The following is a 15,293-nucleotide window of genomic DNA, read 5'->3' on the forward strand; positions in this document are numbered from 1 at the left end:
AACTGGAGATGCTAATTAGATATCCAAGTGGAGATGTCAGTGTGAGTCTGGAGTCCACAAGACAGCTCTGAGCTGGAGAAATTAATTTGGGAGTCATTAAACTATGATGGCATTTAAAGCTATGAGATTGGCTGAAATTATCAAAGAATGAGTGTAGCCAGAGAAGAGTTCTACACACTGAGCTCTGGGCACTCTGTATATGTATAAAACCACCATTTTGATAGAACAGAGGAATAAAAACTGAGAGGAAAGAGTAAGTTCTTATATAGGTTTAAGCTCTTATATGATTATTAAAATCTCAGAGCAAATTTAGCTTTGAGCTTCCTGGAAGCCAAAGAACAACTACTGCTCATCAAATTCTCAGAAGCCTTATTACCATTATTACTTCTTTCTTTTACTTTGCAATGATAAGCCACTAGCTTTTCTAAAGATCTTCTCCCACCCATTTCTGCTCCAGTGGGTGTACACGACTGTGGTTTTCTTCCATCTGTCCCACCATATTGTTTATTAGGTAGAAATAAGCTTTTAGGTTTAGATCTTTCAACTCATAATGTAGTATTCTAAGAACTTCCCAAAAGGTTCAATGTTGAAATGTGCACACACACCCACACACCCACACACAAACACACACACCCCATCATGAATTTGAGGCCTCATGATGTCAAGATCTATTATTCAATTATTTACATGCTAATGTTGAGTGAAATATGGTTCTCCAAAGAGTGCATATTTACTTTTTTATAAGAAAGTTGGTTTTTTTTAAAAAAATTATTTATTTATTTACTTTTGGCTGCTTTGGTTCTTCGTTGGTGTGCGCAGGCTTTCTCTAGTTACGGTAAGAGGGGGCTACTTTTGTTGTGGTGTGCGGGCTTCTCATTGCAGTGGCTTCTCTTGTTATGGAGCACGGGCTCTAGGCGCATGGGCTTCAGTAGTTGTGGCATGCGGGCTCTAGAGCACAGGCTCAGCAGTTGTGGCGCACGGGCTTAGTTGCTCCGCAACATGTGGGATCTTCCCAGACCAGGGCTTGAATCCGTGTCCCCTGCATTGGCAGGCGGATTCTTAACCACTGTGCCACCAGAGAAGCCCTATAAGACAGTTTTTACTTTCTTTTTTCAGCTGCTAGTACTTCCAACTAGACTATCTTCCTCTTTCTCTTTGTCTTGTTACCCTTTAACTGGTAACAGCTTCTTAACCTTCAAAGCCATCTTAATTATTGTCTTCTCTAAGACAATGGTCTCCTCTATTGTCTTCCCCAGCGCCCAAGTAGGACTGTGATTACACAGCATTCTCTTTTTACCCTTACTACTATATTTTTACCCCATTATGACATTTTTACTGTAAATCCTTATTCATATGTCTCCATCACTAGGTAGAGTTTCTTGGGAGCAGGCAATCTGTCTTTTTAACTTCTGATGCTCAGCAAGTAGCACAGTGACTGGCATTAGTAATCAATTGATACATATATGGTGAAAAAAATTAATGCCCTTTGCAAATGAAAGAGCTTTAATGAACACAGAAAATTAAGGTTCTCTTGTTGTTGGGTGGGCTTCTAATCCACATCACATTAACTTTAATTTCTAAATTATTTTCCAAGTTTTAGAATAACCCAATACACTATTATATGCAACTTTTGGTTGGCTCTGAGGGAGAGTGTAATTTTCATTATTTTTACAGCCAGCTCACGTCTGGTACCATGTTAATAGAAGGTTTTTTTAAGGGATTATACTTAGATCACTATTGTTTGCCAAACCGTATTTTCTGTTACCCTACAAAATCTGATTGCCTACTATATGCCAGGTACTGTATTAGATACTGGACTTATTTAAGCTTCAGGATAGTCTTGAAACCTAGGTTTATTATTTTCATAGGCACTGCATTGGGTTGAATTGTGTCCTCTTCCTAATTCATATGTTGAAGCCCTAACCCTTAGTACCTGAGAATGTGACCCAATTTGGAGATAAAGTCTTTGCAGAGGTCATCAAGTTAAAGTGAGGTCATTAGGGTGGGCTCTAATCCAATATGATTAGTCCTCATAAAATGAGAAATTTTGGAGACAGACGTGCATAGACAGATGGGAATATGAAGAAACACAGGGAGAAGATGTCCATCTACAAGCCAAGGAGAGAAGCCTAGGCAGATCTTTCTCTCACAGCCCTCAGAATGAACCAGCCCTGCTGACACCTTGGTTTTGGACTTCTAGCATCCAGAACTGTGAGAAAATATGTTTCTGTTGTTTAAGCCGGTTTGTGGTACTTTGTCATGGTAGCCCAAGCAAATGAATACGGACATGTATTAATTTTCTCAATGACAAACAGAGTAGGCTGATCCCAGGGTTGATTGGTGTCAAAGACTTTTTGTTGTATTGTGAAATACACTCCTTGACATTTCAAACTTTGGGTGAGGGGTACAAGAATATAAACCTAAGCTACCGAATTTACTTTAATAAACTCACTTTGGATCATTTGGCCATTAATTTAACAAAGACTTTGCAGTTATTTAAATACTTATTTTATTCTACTTCTAAGGTAAGTACAGTCTATAAATGAGTTCCTTGCTGTAATAACTACTTTTTCTTTTTTTGCACCTGTTTAGCGCACAAAGGACAAGATAGGATGGGTACATTTTGGTAAAGTGTAGATAATCTCATGGTTTTATAGTCAATCTATCTGCTGATGACTTCTACATGTATACCTCCAGCCTGGGCTTTTCCTCTGAACTCTAGACCTGTATATCCAACTGCTCATTGATGTTTCCACTGAGATGGCTAATAGCATCTCAGATTGAAGCTATCCAAAACAGCCTTTTAATCTTCTCCACCATCCACCCCTACCCCTGCCCTGCTCTTCTCATAGTCTTTGCCGTCTCAGTTGCTGACAACTTCACTCTTACAGTCGCTTAAGGCAAAAATGTCAGTGCTATCCTTGACTTTGTTCTCACACATTGTTTTCAGTTGGCTCAATAAAGCCAGTTGGTTCTACTTTCAAAATTCACCAAGAATTTTACTATTTTTACCATCACTTCTGCCTCTATTCTGGTCCAAACTGCCATCACCTCTTGTCTTGGTTGTTACAGGAGACTCCAAACTATTGTCCCTGCTCCTGCCCTGAAGCAACTGGAGTGATCCTATAAAAACTTACATCAGATCTCATCGTGCTATTCAAAACCTTCCACTGCTTTTTTTTTTCTTTTTTTTAAGATTTTTTTTATGTGGCCCATTTTTAAAGTCTTTATTGAATTTGTTACAACACTGATCTTGTTCTATGTTTTGGTTTTCTGGCCACGAGGCATGTGGGATCTTAGCTCCCTGACCAGGAATCGAACCTGCACCTGCTGCATCGGAAGGCAAAGTCATAACCACTGGACTTCCAGGGAAGTCCTCTTCCACTAGTTTCTGACCTCATTCAGAAGAAAAAGCTAAAATTCTTACTATGACCTGGGAGACCCTGCACTTTCTGGCTCCTATTTCTAGACTCCTATTACATCTACTATTCTCTCCCTATGTCGACTCTAGCCATACTTACCCCCTTGTCATTCCTGGAACAGGCCATACTTATTGATTCACCCAAATCTTCCTGCTTCTGGGATCCTCTCTCCCCAGATATCTGCGTGATCATCTCACCCTGTTCAAGTCTTTACTCAAAAATCACCTTCCTTCACCTTGCTTTTTTTCCTTTTTATTACTTATCAGCATCTGACACTTGACACATATTTATCTTACATATTGTCAGCTTCCCCAGCTAGAACGTAATTCCCATGAGGTGTGTTTTTCTTTTCTTTTTATATTTCCCCATAGTCAAGGGCCCAATAAATTTTGGACAAATAGCACTAATTTGTTGTGCTTAGAGAGAGAACACTGAACTGTCATCTTCTTCCTTCTGGATTTGCAGTAATGCTACAAGAATGTGCTCCTCCATAATCTGAACCTCCACGTCTCCAGGCTGTTTTCCTTCTTTTCCATGTCAGAAGTCTTGTTCCCAAACAAGCCTTTAATCATTCCACTCCTCCAAACACATTCTGGAACACCTTTGTGTAAATATTAAAACATTCAGACAAATGCCTAATTTTCCAGTTCCTGGCAGCTGCATTATGTGAAGTAGGAGATCATTCATAAACTCACTTGATATTAATTTTTTGAGGGATGAACTTGAAAAATGAACTGTTTTCTTGGAAGTTTTAACCACACCAGAGATTGTAGAACCATCATTTAATGATGGCAGATATTATTAAACAAAGCACAAATAAATGAATGAAATATCTATTTTTTTTATTGCTGTTATGTGACTGTGAGCTCCTTAAGTCCTGAACGTAAGGATTGTTTTTTTTCATCTTTGATCCTAGCACCTAATATATTACCTGACACTTAAATTCAATGTTTGATGCATGAATCATGAAGGGCTTCTCTTAGTTCATAATGCCTTTTATGCCTTGGTCCTCCTATATCTCTGCCATTACTGTTAGGTCGAACCCAAGTTATGTGTCTCCCTGAGTTTGCTTGGTCATAGTCTTCTGTTTGATGCTACATTTGCCATCCAGGAACGTTACTGCACTGCAACAGCACCCTTCTAGGTTGCAAAAAGGATGCTTCAATCTTCCTTGGAAGGAGGCTTGTTGAAATCTGTGGCTGCCTTGGTGATAGTGGCCAAGACATTGTGATGCTCTGCTTGCTCAGGTCCCTCATGCTGCTTTGGGGACTGACTCAGTAATGTTTTGCTTAATACCTTGAACCCCCAGCCTTTTTTTCCTGGAGCCTCTCTGTTGCTACAGAGGTGGTAGGCACTGCTGGAAGCTGCAGGCTGCGGGTGGACAGTTGGGGAGTGCTGTTGGCTCCCATTCACTTGCCGGCTCAGCTCATGCATGGATAATGCCACTGCTGCTGAGAGTGTGGCTTCCCTGGCAGCTGCCTGAGGAGGCAGGAGCCATGATTCAGAAGTATAGCGGGCTCACAGCTGCTGCAGGAACCTTTGCCTGAAGGGAGCCCGGAGCTCCATTGTTCTACCTTCCTCTGTTCCAAAACACTGTGGTCTCCCAAGCCTGCTACGGAGAAATCACACGAGACCCAGCAGCCAGTTCAGGAGTTCATCCCCTTGATTTTTTTCTACTTCCTTCCTTGCCTCATTTCCCCTTTCCCCTGACTCTTGGCATTGCACTCCCCAAAGAATTGTTGTTATATAAGCCTTTACCTCAGATTCTGTTTTCTAGAGAACTGGGATTCAAATACTATCATTGATCATCCCCTCAGGCATAGGCCCTGTAAAGATTTTTATGTGCTTACTTTTGTGGTATGTGCTCTTATGTTTTTCTTGTGTTCTTTCTTTCCATGTTCCTCTTTTGCACAACTTAAGTGAAAACAAGCTCTTGTCCTTAACACCCTTATGAGCTTAGATACTAATAGCTATTTATGCACCAGGTACCTTTACAACCATTTTTACCTCACAACAACCCTGTCTATGTACTATTATTATGAACTTTTTACAGAAGAAACTGAAGTTAAAATGTTTAGTGACTTGGCCAAAGTTACACAGTTAGTAAATGGCTATGTGAACTCCAGAATCCATATTCTTTTTTTTTAAATTTATTTTATTTTTATTTATTTTTGGTTGCATTGGGTCTTCGTTGCTGTGCGCGGGCTTTCTCTAGTTGCGGTGAGCGGGGGCTACTCTTCGTTGTGGTGCGCGGGCTTCTCACTGCGGTGGCTTCTCTTGTTGCGGAGCACGGGCTCTAGGTGCGCCGCCTTCAGTAGTTGTGGCACACGGGCTAAGTAGTTGTGGCTCGCGGGCTCTAGAGCGCAGGCTCAGTAGTTGTGGTGCACGGGATTAGTTGCTCCGTGGCATGTGGGATTTTCCTGGACCAGGGCTTGAACCCGTGTCCCCTGCGCTGGCAGGCGGATTCTTAACAACTGTACTACCAGTGAAGCCCCCCCCCTTTTAAAATAAATTTACTTATTTATTTATTTTTGGCGGCGTTGGGTCTTCGTTGCTGTGTGTGGGCTTTCCTAGTTGCGGCGAGCGTGGGCTACTCTTTATTGCAGTGCACAGGCTCCTCATTGCAGTGGCTTCTCTTGTTGCGGAGCACGGGCTCTAGACGGGTGGGTTTCAGTAGTTGTGGCAGGCAGGCTCAGTAATTTTGGCTCGTGGGCTCTAGAGCGCAGGCTCAGTAGTGTGGCGCACGTGCTTAGTTGCTCTGCATCATGTGGGATCTTCCCAGACCAGGGCGCAAACCCGTGTCCCCTGCACTGGCAGGCAGATTCTCAACCACTGCGCCACCAGGGAAGCCCCAGAATCCATATTCTTAAAGACATCATTGCTCAAATAAGCCTCCAGCAAGGACCTGGCTTTCCTGGAACCAAGATACAGGAGCGTCTCTCCTTACAAAGCGTTTAGATTCCAAATGGCTGTACTCATGGCCATGTTTTTATTCATTCAAACTTAATGAGAAGGCGTTTATATTTGCAGTCTCCAGATGAATTTTCCACAAAAGGAAAGGGAGATGGGTAACCCTTTGAAACTTTAAAACTTCAAAACCCTTTGAAACTTTGAAATGTCCTTGCTCACATATGTTGTATGGCATCTTTTCCTAAAATAGACATGTTTTGTATATAGTAAGTCCCCTTCATATGAGCGAGTTCCATTTTGAGAGCGCGTTCATAAGCCCAATTTGTAAGTCCAACAAAATTAGCCTAGGTACCCAATTAACACAATCAACTATATAGTACTGTACTGTAATAGGTTTATAATACTTTTCACACAAATAATACATAAAAAACAAACACAAAAAATAAAGAAAACATTTAAAATCCTACAGTACCTTGAATAGTACGGTAGTACAGTACAACTGATGGCATACAGGGGCTGGCATCGAGTGAACAGGAAAGAAGAGTTACTGACTGGTGGAAGGAGAGGAGGTGGGAGATGGTAGAGCTGAAGGATCATCAGCAATAGGAGACGGAGGGCAAGATGCAATTTCACTCACGCCTGACGTTGATGGAACGTGAGTTCGCATCATCGAAAGTTCGCAACTTGAAGGCTCGTATGTAGGGGACTTACTGTACTTTGAAATTGAGGGTAGATAATTTCCTCCTAGATAATCTCTTCAAGTATTGAAAGGAACACTTTAGCATATTTGTGCCCTGTAACTCACAGGTGTTATGAACATTTGATTAGTGCTTTGAGCCCATGGAACCCCACTTTGCTGGAAAACAAAAAATTTACCATCCTAAGCTTTAGTTCTAGAACAAATACTTGGTCTTAACTGACTTCAGATTAGGGTAGTAGCCATCTGACTTAGAAGCTTATCTCTTGCATCAAATTCCAAGGTTTTTCCATTCCATCAATCACTTTTCCAGTCTCTTGCTGTCAAGAGCATAGGTGTATCATGTTTTACCTGTTGCATAATTTGCCTTTTTATCTTCAGAATTGTCAGTACTATCCAAGGAAGTCATCTGTGTGCAAATGAAGCAATTCTCATTCTCTCATCATTTTCAGTTATGAATATCTCTTCTTTTATCTCCAACAAAATTCCACTCCTTTTTTTTTTTTTTACAGGAACTGTCAACTCCTACTGCTTTTGCACTTAGCAGATACTACATGATCATTATTACTCATGTAACACCTCAGATTAAGCAGTACCAGAGCCAACATGTTTAATAATAGAAATGACCCCAGAGTCTGCTGACTCCCATAGCTTTGGTGGGCAAAGTTGACTTGCTTTTGCTCTGATGGGTGGCTTTTTAAAAAAGTTATGTTAATACATTAAAAATTCTTAGTTTTTTATTTCCTACTCTGGATGCACGACACCTTTTAGGATACTTCCTTTCTCCACTCAAGCAGAAAGATGGTATGAGGTTTACCACCTTCCCTGGATTAGGTGAGTAATATTCCATGCCTTATTGGCTTTAGGAAGAAGGAATCTTGCTAATGAGTTACTCCCAATGTGTCACTTTTTTTTTAGTGCTTTAATTTATTCAACAATTTGAGGGCCATATTTATACGCGGAGGCTTCACTGATCAGATACTGGAACCATCGTATAAGCAGTATCACTTTGGACGTGTTTCCAAAGTTCTCGGGGCCTCGATTCCCTTGCAAGCTAGTGTGGGGAGTCAGTGGGAAAACATAGAAGGGCTGGTACGCAACGGTGCTTCCACCAAAGGGAGCTCTTTGCATTTCTCCAAGGGGCTTAACCAGGATGAGCAAATGAAGCGGGCTCTCGGATGGATGATGTTCAGTCAGCCCCCGATATTCCAGGAATACGAAGTCTAAGGTGAGAAATCCTACTCGCAACCGCCCTCCAGGTCACAAGCGGACCGGAGAAATTCCGTGGGCGGTGCGAGTCGCAAGACAAAGCCTCTCTCGGTTAACCACAGGCTGGAGCTCCCCACTTCTCCACCCCCACCCCTGCTCTCGCTCCACGCCCACCCACGGCCCTCCCGCATCACAACGTCATCGCCTGGCTGCCGGGTGCAAGGACGCGCCGCCCACGGAGGGGGAGCCGGAAGCCGGGAGGGCAACCGCGCGAGGCGTCCCGGAACCGCGGGAGTCTGAGAGCTCGCGCACCTGGGGAAAGCGGCAGGAGACAGCGGGCATGCGCGAGGCTGCCGGGCGGCGCAGGCGCGCTGCTGGCCTCACTCGAGGGACCAGATCCGGTTCTCCGGGTTGGGGCGGGTGGGGTGTTGCGGGTTGTGCTTGCTGCCGGGGAGAAGGGGGGGAAAAAGGTGATGCGGAAGGAGGCAGACTCTTCAGAAGGGCGGATTTGCCTCTGGGATGGAGAGGGCCCGGGTGGACGGATCCTAGTGTGCGTCTGTGCTGGGCGCCCCACAGAATTAGGGATTTCTCGGAAGATGAAATCAATCCACCGCGCAAAGTGCGATGCAATTTTCCTAAGCCAGGAACACGCTTAGAATACACGCCCAGAGCCTGGGGCCAGTTCTCCCTTGGGATGACTACGTATCTGTGTGCCGGGCATCGCTCAATGGCTGACCTGTTATTTCAGTCTCCCGCCGCCACCAACAACCCTGTGAGGCGGGTTTATTACGTGGTCCCCAGTTTCTCCTTTGGAAACCTAGGACAGATTAGCTTGTCTACAGGTCGCGCAGCTGAAATATCGTGGAGTTGCTCTTGCCACCAGGTTTGTCTGATTCCAAAACTCACTGCTGCCTATCAGACGCTTGAAGTCATGAATGGGTGAAAATTAGACAAAGACATTCTGTAAATAAATGGTAAATCGTGAGGTTTAGACGTTAAAAGGTATAAATCAGGCTATAGGAGTAGATAGGTGTCAGGGAAAAGGGGTCAAAGTGGATTTTGAATAGGATTTGGTTGGAGGTAAGAAAAGGGAAAGCAAAGGCTTGGAGGTGGAACAGGAAACCTGAGAAGAAAAGGAAGCGATTGCTTCAACTGGAACCTTGTCTTTACGTTTGGCTTGCAAATTGTAGCATCTGTAATTCTAGAGATAGGCTTGTATTCCAAAGCAAGGGACTTTCTCTTTTCTGCACCTAGATTTCTGCTCGATGCACAGTGATAACTATTCCTCTGTTCAGCAAGAAGATGCATTCTGGCCACCCATTTAACAGCCGGAAACTTTGGTACCCGTGACAAAGATGATAGGAGATGGAGGATGTCTTGCTGAACCCTGGCCTGCCTGAGAGAGGTCTCTTTAGTGCTTGCAGGTTCTTCTACCTCTGTAACTCCTTTGTGGCTCCAGTAGTGAGAAGAATAAACAATCATAAGCCCCAATCCAGTACCATCTCAGTGCCAACATCTATCTTTAAAAGAAAGAAAGAAAAAAAGCCCATATCATCTTTGTTTAAAGAAGCTTGGACCCAGTGATTTGTTAATTTGTTCCTGGTTTCATACTGCTATTGAAACAGCAGTAACAGCTTGCTCTGCCCAATTTAACAACTGATTAACTACTACCTTGTATTAGCCTCTAATTGTTTAATGGGTGTAAATTTTATCTGCTAAGCAAGATTGTAAGATTCCCCAGGCAGGGACGGTGTTCTCTGTCTTATATCTCTGCACTGACTTGACTTTTGCAAGTGTCTCTCTTATACACCCTTGAATCCCCACTGCTAAGTACTCTTCCTGGCACATGCTAGGCACTCAGTTAATGTTGAATGAAATGTTGCCTTCTGGAGAGCAGAAAACAAGCCTGCTATTTCTTTATATTTTTCTGGCCCTCTAGCACAATTATCTCCTTTTGGAGGACATTCAGCAAATATATGACTTGATTGCTGTGCCTTTCAGCAGGGGAAATATAATCTCCCTGATGCCTTATAAAGAATTGCCACCTAAACACCGTGTCCCCAAGAAGTCTGTCAAGAAATCATTGTTGATAGATTGATTAGCCTCAAAGAAATTCTTAGTTCTTTTCTGAAGTGTGCATCTGTCCTTCCACAGTCAGTGACATTCATGGTTATGTTGGTCAGACTGCCTAAGAACTTATTTGGGAGATTGTGTAATTTGAGTATCTTCTTGACTTGAGAAAACAAACCAATAAAAAACCAAATCAAAACCCTAACCCAACAACAGAAACCCAATAACAAACAGGACCTTTGTGCTTAACCCTATCTGCAAAACAACTTTGTGCCTCTGGAGAGTGTGTGTGTGTGTGTGTGTATGTGTGTGTGTGTGTGTGTGTGTGGAGTGCTTCTTCTGAGGTACGTGAAGCCAAATGAAATCTGAAACACCGTTTTTCTGTCAACCTATTCAGCTGACAGCAAAGACTCCTTGGGGTGGGGTGTGGTTAGGGAGGTGATGAGTTCAGGTAATGTTTGAACATAGGAGAGTAGAGGCTAGACCAAATCCTTTTCAATATTTACGTTTAGTGGCGCTAAATCTGGCACCGTCTCCCATTTTTTAGCTGTGGAAACTGGGGGCAAATAACAACGTTTCTCAGCCTTAGTTTCCTCTTTTGTAAAATGGGGATGAAAACGATATCACCACCTAACTTTTAGAGTTACAATATGTAAATCTGTAAAGCGCTTAGGACATTGCCTGGCACACTGGCACTTAGCAAGAGCTTTAAGTCTTTGGTAAGTAAGTAAAACGCTATGACCTCCACTTCCAAACTGCTAGCCTCTTGTAAGCCCCACCTATACCGAAATTCTGGAGACGCCGCTGTTTCCGATTACAAGGTTTGACCCATGCAATTATTTTTGCTGCCATCTGCACGGTTAAAAGTCGCCCAAACGATTTCGGATGTCCGTACTCTTCTCCCCGTCCCCTTGGTTCCGGTTCCCGCTCCCCCTCCCCCACCGCCTCAATCGCGGTGGGGGCGTGAATGGGGGAGGGGGATGTGAATGGGGGAAGGGGGCACGTCCGCCTTCCTCCCCACCCCCTATCTTCGCCGCTCAGCGAAAGCCTTGGAAACCACCCCACGGCTCTCGTCCTACCCGGAACGCCCCCGGGGGCGGGGCTCGGGTGCCGCGCAGGCCCAATGCAGCCCCGTCGCGCCTGCGCAGTGGAGGGGCTGAAGGAGGCGGGGGACTGGTATGCGAGCGAATGTGTGAGGGGAGGAGGCGTCCGGGCCGAGCGTGGTACTACGACGGGCGCGGGCCGGAGGGGGCGGGGGGATGCGCCGCGGCGGCGGCGGCGGCGGCGGCGGCGCGGGCGCTGGGACTGGTGTTTGGAGGCGCCAGAGCAGCGGATCCCAGTCTTGTTGCCGCAGCAGCGCGAGTGTCGCGCGCGGCCTGAAGACGACGTACCTTTTGCTCCTCACCTTTTTTTTTTTTTTTTTTAAATAACCGAAACCAATGAACGCAGCCGGGACCCGAGCTCCAGAGGCCGCCGGTGCCGACGGGACCAGGCTGGAGCCCGACAGGAGCTCGCGTCTGAGGCGGCGGGGGCGGCCCGAGGAGTCGCAGGAGGCGGCGGCGCCTCGCGAAGCGGGCGAGTGGCTGGCGGCCGGGGCGCCGCCGCGCTTTCCCCCCGCTCCTCCTCCGCGTCCTCATCCCGCCACGACGCCCGGCCCGGCCTCGGGCTGGCTGCGGCGGCGGCGCTGGGCTGCGCTGCTGGTCCTCGGGCTGCTGGTGGCAGGCGCGGCGGACGGATGCGAGCTGGTGCCCAGGCACCTCCGCGGACGGCGGGCGGCGGGCTCTGCCGCGGCGGCCGCCTCCTCTCCCGCCGCGGCGGGGGGCGACAGCCCGGCGCTCATGACAGGTGAGGGCCGGGAGGGCGGCGGGCGGGGCTCGGCCGGGCGCTGCGGGACCCCCATCCCCGGGAGGGGCCCGCGCCCCCTGCCCGGCGCCTGCTATTCGACGGCCCTCGTCAGTGCGCGATGCCCAGCCGGGTGCCCAGACGCCAGCGCCCTGGCAGCTGCTTGGGCGCTGCACTCCGGACGCCTTCCCTCTCCCCCTTGATACCCCGCCCTCGTCAAAGCCTCTCGACGGCAGTCGCTTCCCCGCCCTTAAATCTGCTCTCCGGTGTTCCACGCTTAGCAATGCGGTGGTTTCTCTTCCGTGCTGCAGAAGAGCCAGCAGGGTCTGCAGGGTACTGGACTGATTTTTTTTTTTTTTTTTTTTTTTTGAAGCTGCTAGAAGAAGTCAGCAGCAGCAATGCGGTATTGAGTCCGCCTTTGGTGCTGCTGTTGCAAAGGCAGCTGGCAGCGAGTCTCACAGGTTGAGACCCGGTGAGCACAGTGTCCCAGGGGAGGCTGCTGGAGAGGATTCTTTGAGAGTCATACCTAGTGGTATTTAGTGGTTCCTTATTAGTATGCGGAAACCTCTAAGTCTAATGTGGACTTTTTGAGGAGTGGGGAGAAGACCGTTTTAAAGGATGGATAGATAGTATTTGCTGGTGGGAGCATCACTGGGTGCAAAGGGTGCAGAAAGCTGAGCAGGTTACCAGGAATATACCGAAAATTTACCAAGTGCAGGATATTCGGTGCTCGTATTTGAGCAGCACAGTTCTGATAGACTGCAACAGCACTTTTAAAAAATATGGAACGTTCTTGAAATTATTGAAAACTGGCGAACATATGTGGTAAGGTGAGGTAGAAAATTGAATCCTTTTAAAGCTTTCCATTGTCATGTACTACTGATAGGTTTTGGTTTAAGTAATGATGTAAGGATCTTGAAATGATTTCTTTTGGAAAAGTAGTGGAGTTTAAACTAAGCTTTTTTTTTGTACTTTATTTTTAAAAGTACTTTGTAGATTTTCTGCATAATTGCAAGACTAAAAAGGGAAGAGTAAAGTGGAACAAGATGACCCATCATTAATTTAACCAAAGTGATAGTCCAACAGGCGTTTCAAAGTTGCTAACAGCTGCTGTGAGTGGAGCTCAGGAGGTCTGTTCTTTAGAGCAAAGCAACTATTCACTGGGTTCTATGACAGGATGTTTACTATTGTAGAGAGGAGGGTGTTGGTAAACTTTCCAAGTTCTTTGAAAGTTGTAGTGTATGGAATATAATGATAGGAATATTTAACTTGCTTTACCCTGAAGTATATTAAGCCCTTTAAGTGGAAATTGAAACATCAGACTTAGCACTGGGTAATTTTGATAAAACGATTACAGAATGATCAGTATTAGGAGTGTAATAGAGTTTGAGTGAGAGGATAGATTGGATAGCTTTATGCTTGAATAGTCTTACAGTGATTATTGGGAAAGTAGCAAGATAAAACTGTAATGTGAAGGTTTAATGCCTCATGCACGAAGGGAAGGAGCAGAATTACTTGGGTTTCTAGAAGCTATAGGAGTGTGGCTCTTGGTTTCTTGAGCAGAAAAGTTTGGTTAATAAATAATTGGCTAGTGTTTTATCAATATGTAGTTGCTAAAAGGGCACATGATTCGAGAAATGTAGTATTCACCACTAACAGTATGTTGTATATCATGTAGATTAGGTCAAGAAAATTACTTAAGATCGAATTTTATTTTAATAAACTGTTTATAATCCTTCCTTTTGAAGATTTAAATTCCTCTGAGTTATTTATGGTATTGTGAAAAAGGAAAGGTGATTCTTATTGGATGAAAAGTCTGATATATCACACAAAATTAGTTTGTGCTGTAGTGCTTTAAAATAAGTTTACTAAAATAATATTGACCCTGGAATTTATTTTTAATATTCTTAATATTCTTTCCCTTTGTTAGAATCTTGATTTTTAAAAATAAATAAATTTATTTTTATTTTTGGCTGCGTTGGGTCTTCTTTGTGCTCACGGGCTTTTCTTTAGTTGCGGTGAGTTGCGGTGCGCGGGCTTCTCATTGTGGTGGCTTCTCTTGTTGTGTAGCACGGGCTCTAGGTGCATGGGCTTCAGTAGTTGTGGCTTGCGGGCTCTAGAGCACAGGCTCAGTAGTTGTGGTGCACGGGCTTAGTTGCTCCGTGGCATGTGGAATCTTCCCGGACCAGGGCTCGCACCCATGTCCCTTGCATTGGCAGGCGGATTCTTAACCACTGTGCCACCAGGGAAGCCTGAATATTGATTTTTTGAATTATGTAAATCACTTGAAATTTAAGATAATCAAATTACACAGTATACAAGTTAAATTGTGTCATTTTAATAAGTTTATGTAAATACAGTCAACAGAGCATACTGAAAATTTCTTTGAATTATATGGTCAGTATGGGGCTCCTTCCTATTCTGATTGTATGAATAGTGCTTTCTTTTGTGGTTTCCATTTGTAAATGTTGTGCTAAACCCAGAACGTAATTAGTTATTGCTGTTGTACACTTCAGGAAGTAGAACCATAGACTGAACTTAAAAAATACTGTGTTATCATAATCTAGGCAGTGTTAATGGATAGAAATGGAATAGAGAGTTTCAGTAATGAAACTGAGCTTCATGTGAATGTTGAAAATGGAAAATTCTTGTAAGAATTTTGAGAGAATTGTTCTCTCTGGCTCTGTATTAAAGATGTCATTTAACTGTGAATTCTTAATAGCTCTGAAAATGACAACCAAAGTCATTTTATCTTCTCTTTTTCTCTTCAGATTAGTATTTTAAATACTTACCTTTAGGAACTTCATAAGAGTTTCCCTCTTACTAGTAAAATCTAGAAAACAGTCTTTTCCACTGAAGTTTGCCTCTCAAGAGTTTTACTTTAGAGGTTTAGTGTATTTTAAGAATAAATTGCCTTTAAATCATCTATTACATGCTTAGTTTTGAGCAAGCAGGTGTTGTTTTAAAGAGAGAGACTATGTCACATCAAAATAAACAGGCCCATTGTCATCAGAATATTGGTTTATATTTCCTTTTCTTTTTTTATATTACCTTTTCAGGATTCAGTGTGTGCAAATGTTTTGATAAGGTGAAACCATTAACTATTTACAATGCTGTGTAGTAAGGGCTTAAGTTATATATAT

General features: G+C 44.2%; 1 protein-coding gene across 2 annotated transcripts in view; it reads left to right on the plus strand.

Moving 5' to 3' along the window:
• Positions 1 to 11,747: 11,747 nt before the first annotated feature.
• Positions 11,748 to 15,293, plus strand: part of STIM2 (stromal interaction molecule 2) — a gene marked incomplete at both ends in the record, with an annotated part of 172,147 nt that continues 168,601 nt past the window's right edge. For both annotated transcript variants that reach the window (XM_079704871.1, XM_079704870.1), the window contains one exon: positions 11,748 to 12,153. In XM_079704871.1, coding sequence (XP_079560997.1) covers positions 11,748 to 12,153 — 406 coding nt within the window. The remainder of the gene's footprint in view (positions 12,154 to 15,293) is intronic.

The sequence above is a fragment of the Hyperoodon ampullatus genome (genome assembly GCF_949752795.1).
Source record: "Hyperoodon ampullatus genome assembly, chromosome: 1".
In the NCBI taxonomy this organism is placed as follows: Eukaryota; Metazoa; Chordata; class Mammalia; order Artiodactyla; family Ziphiidae; genus Hyperoodon; species Hyperoodon ampullatus.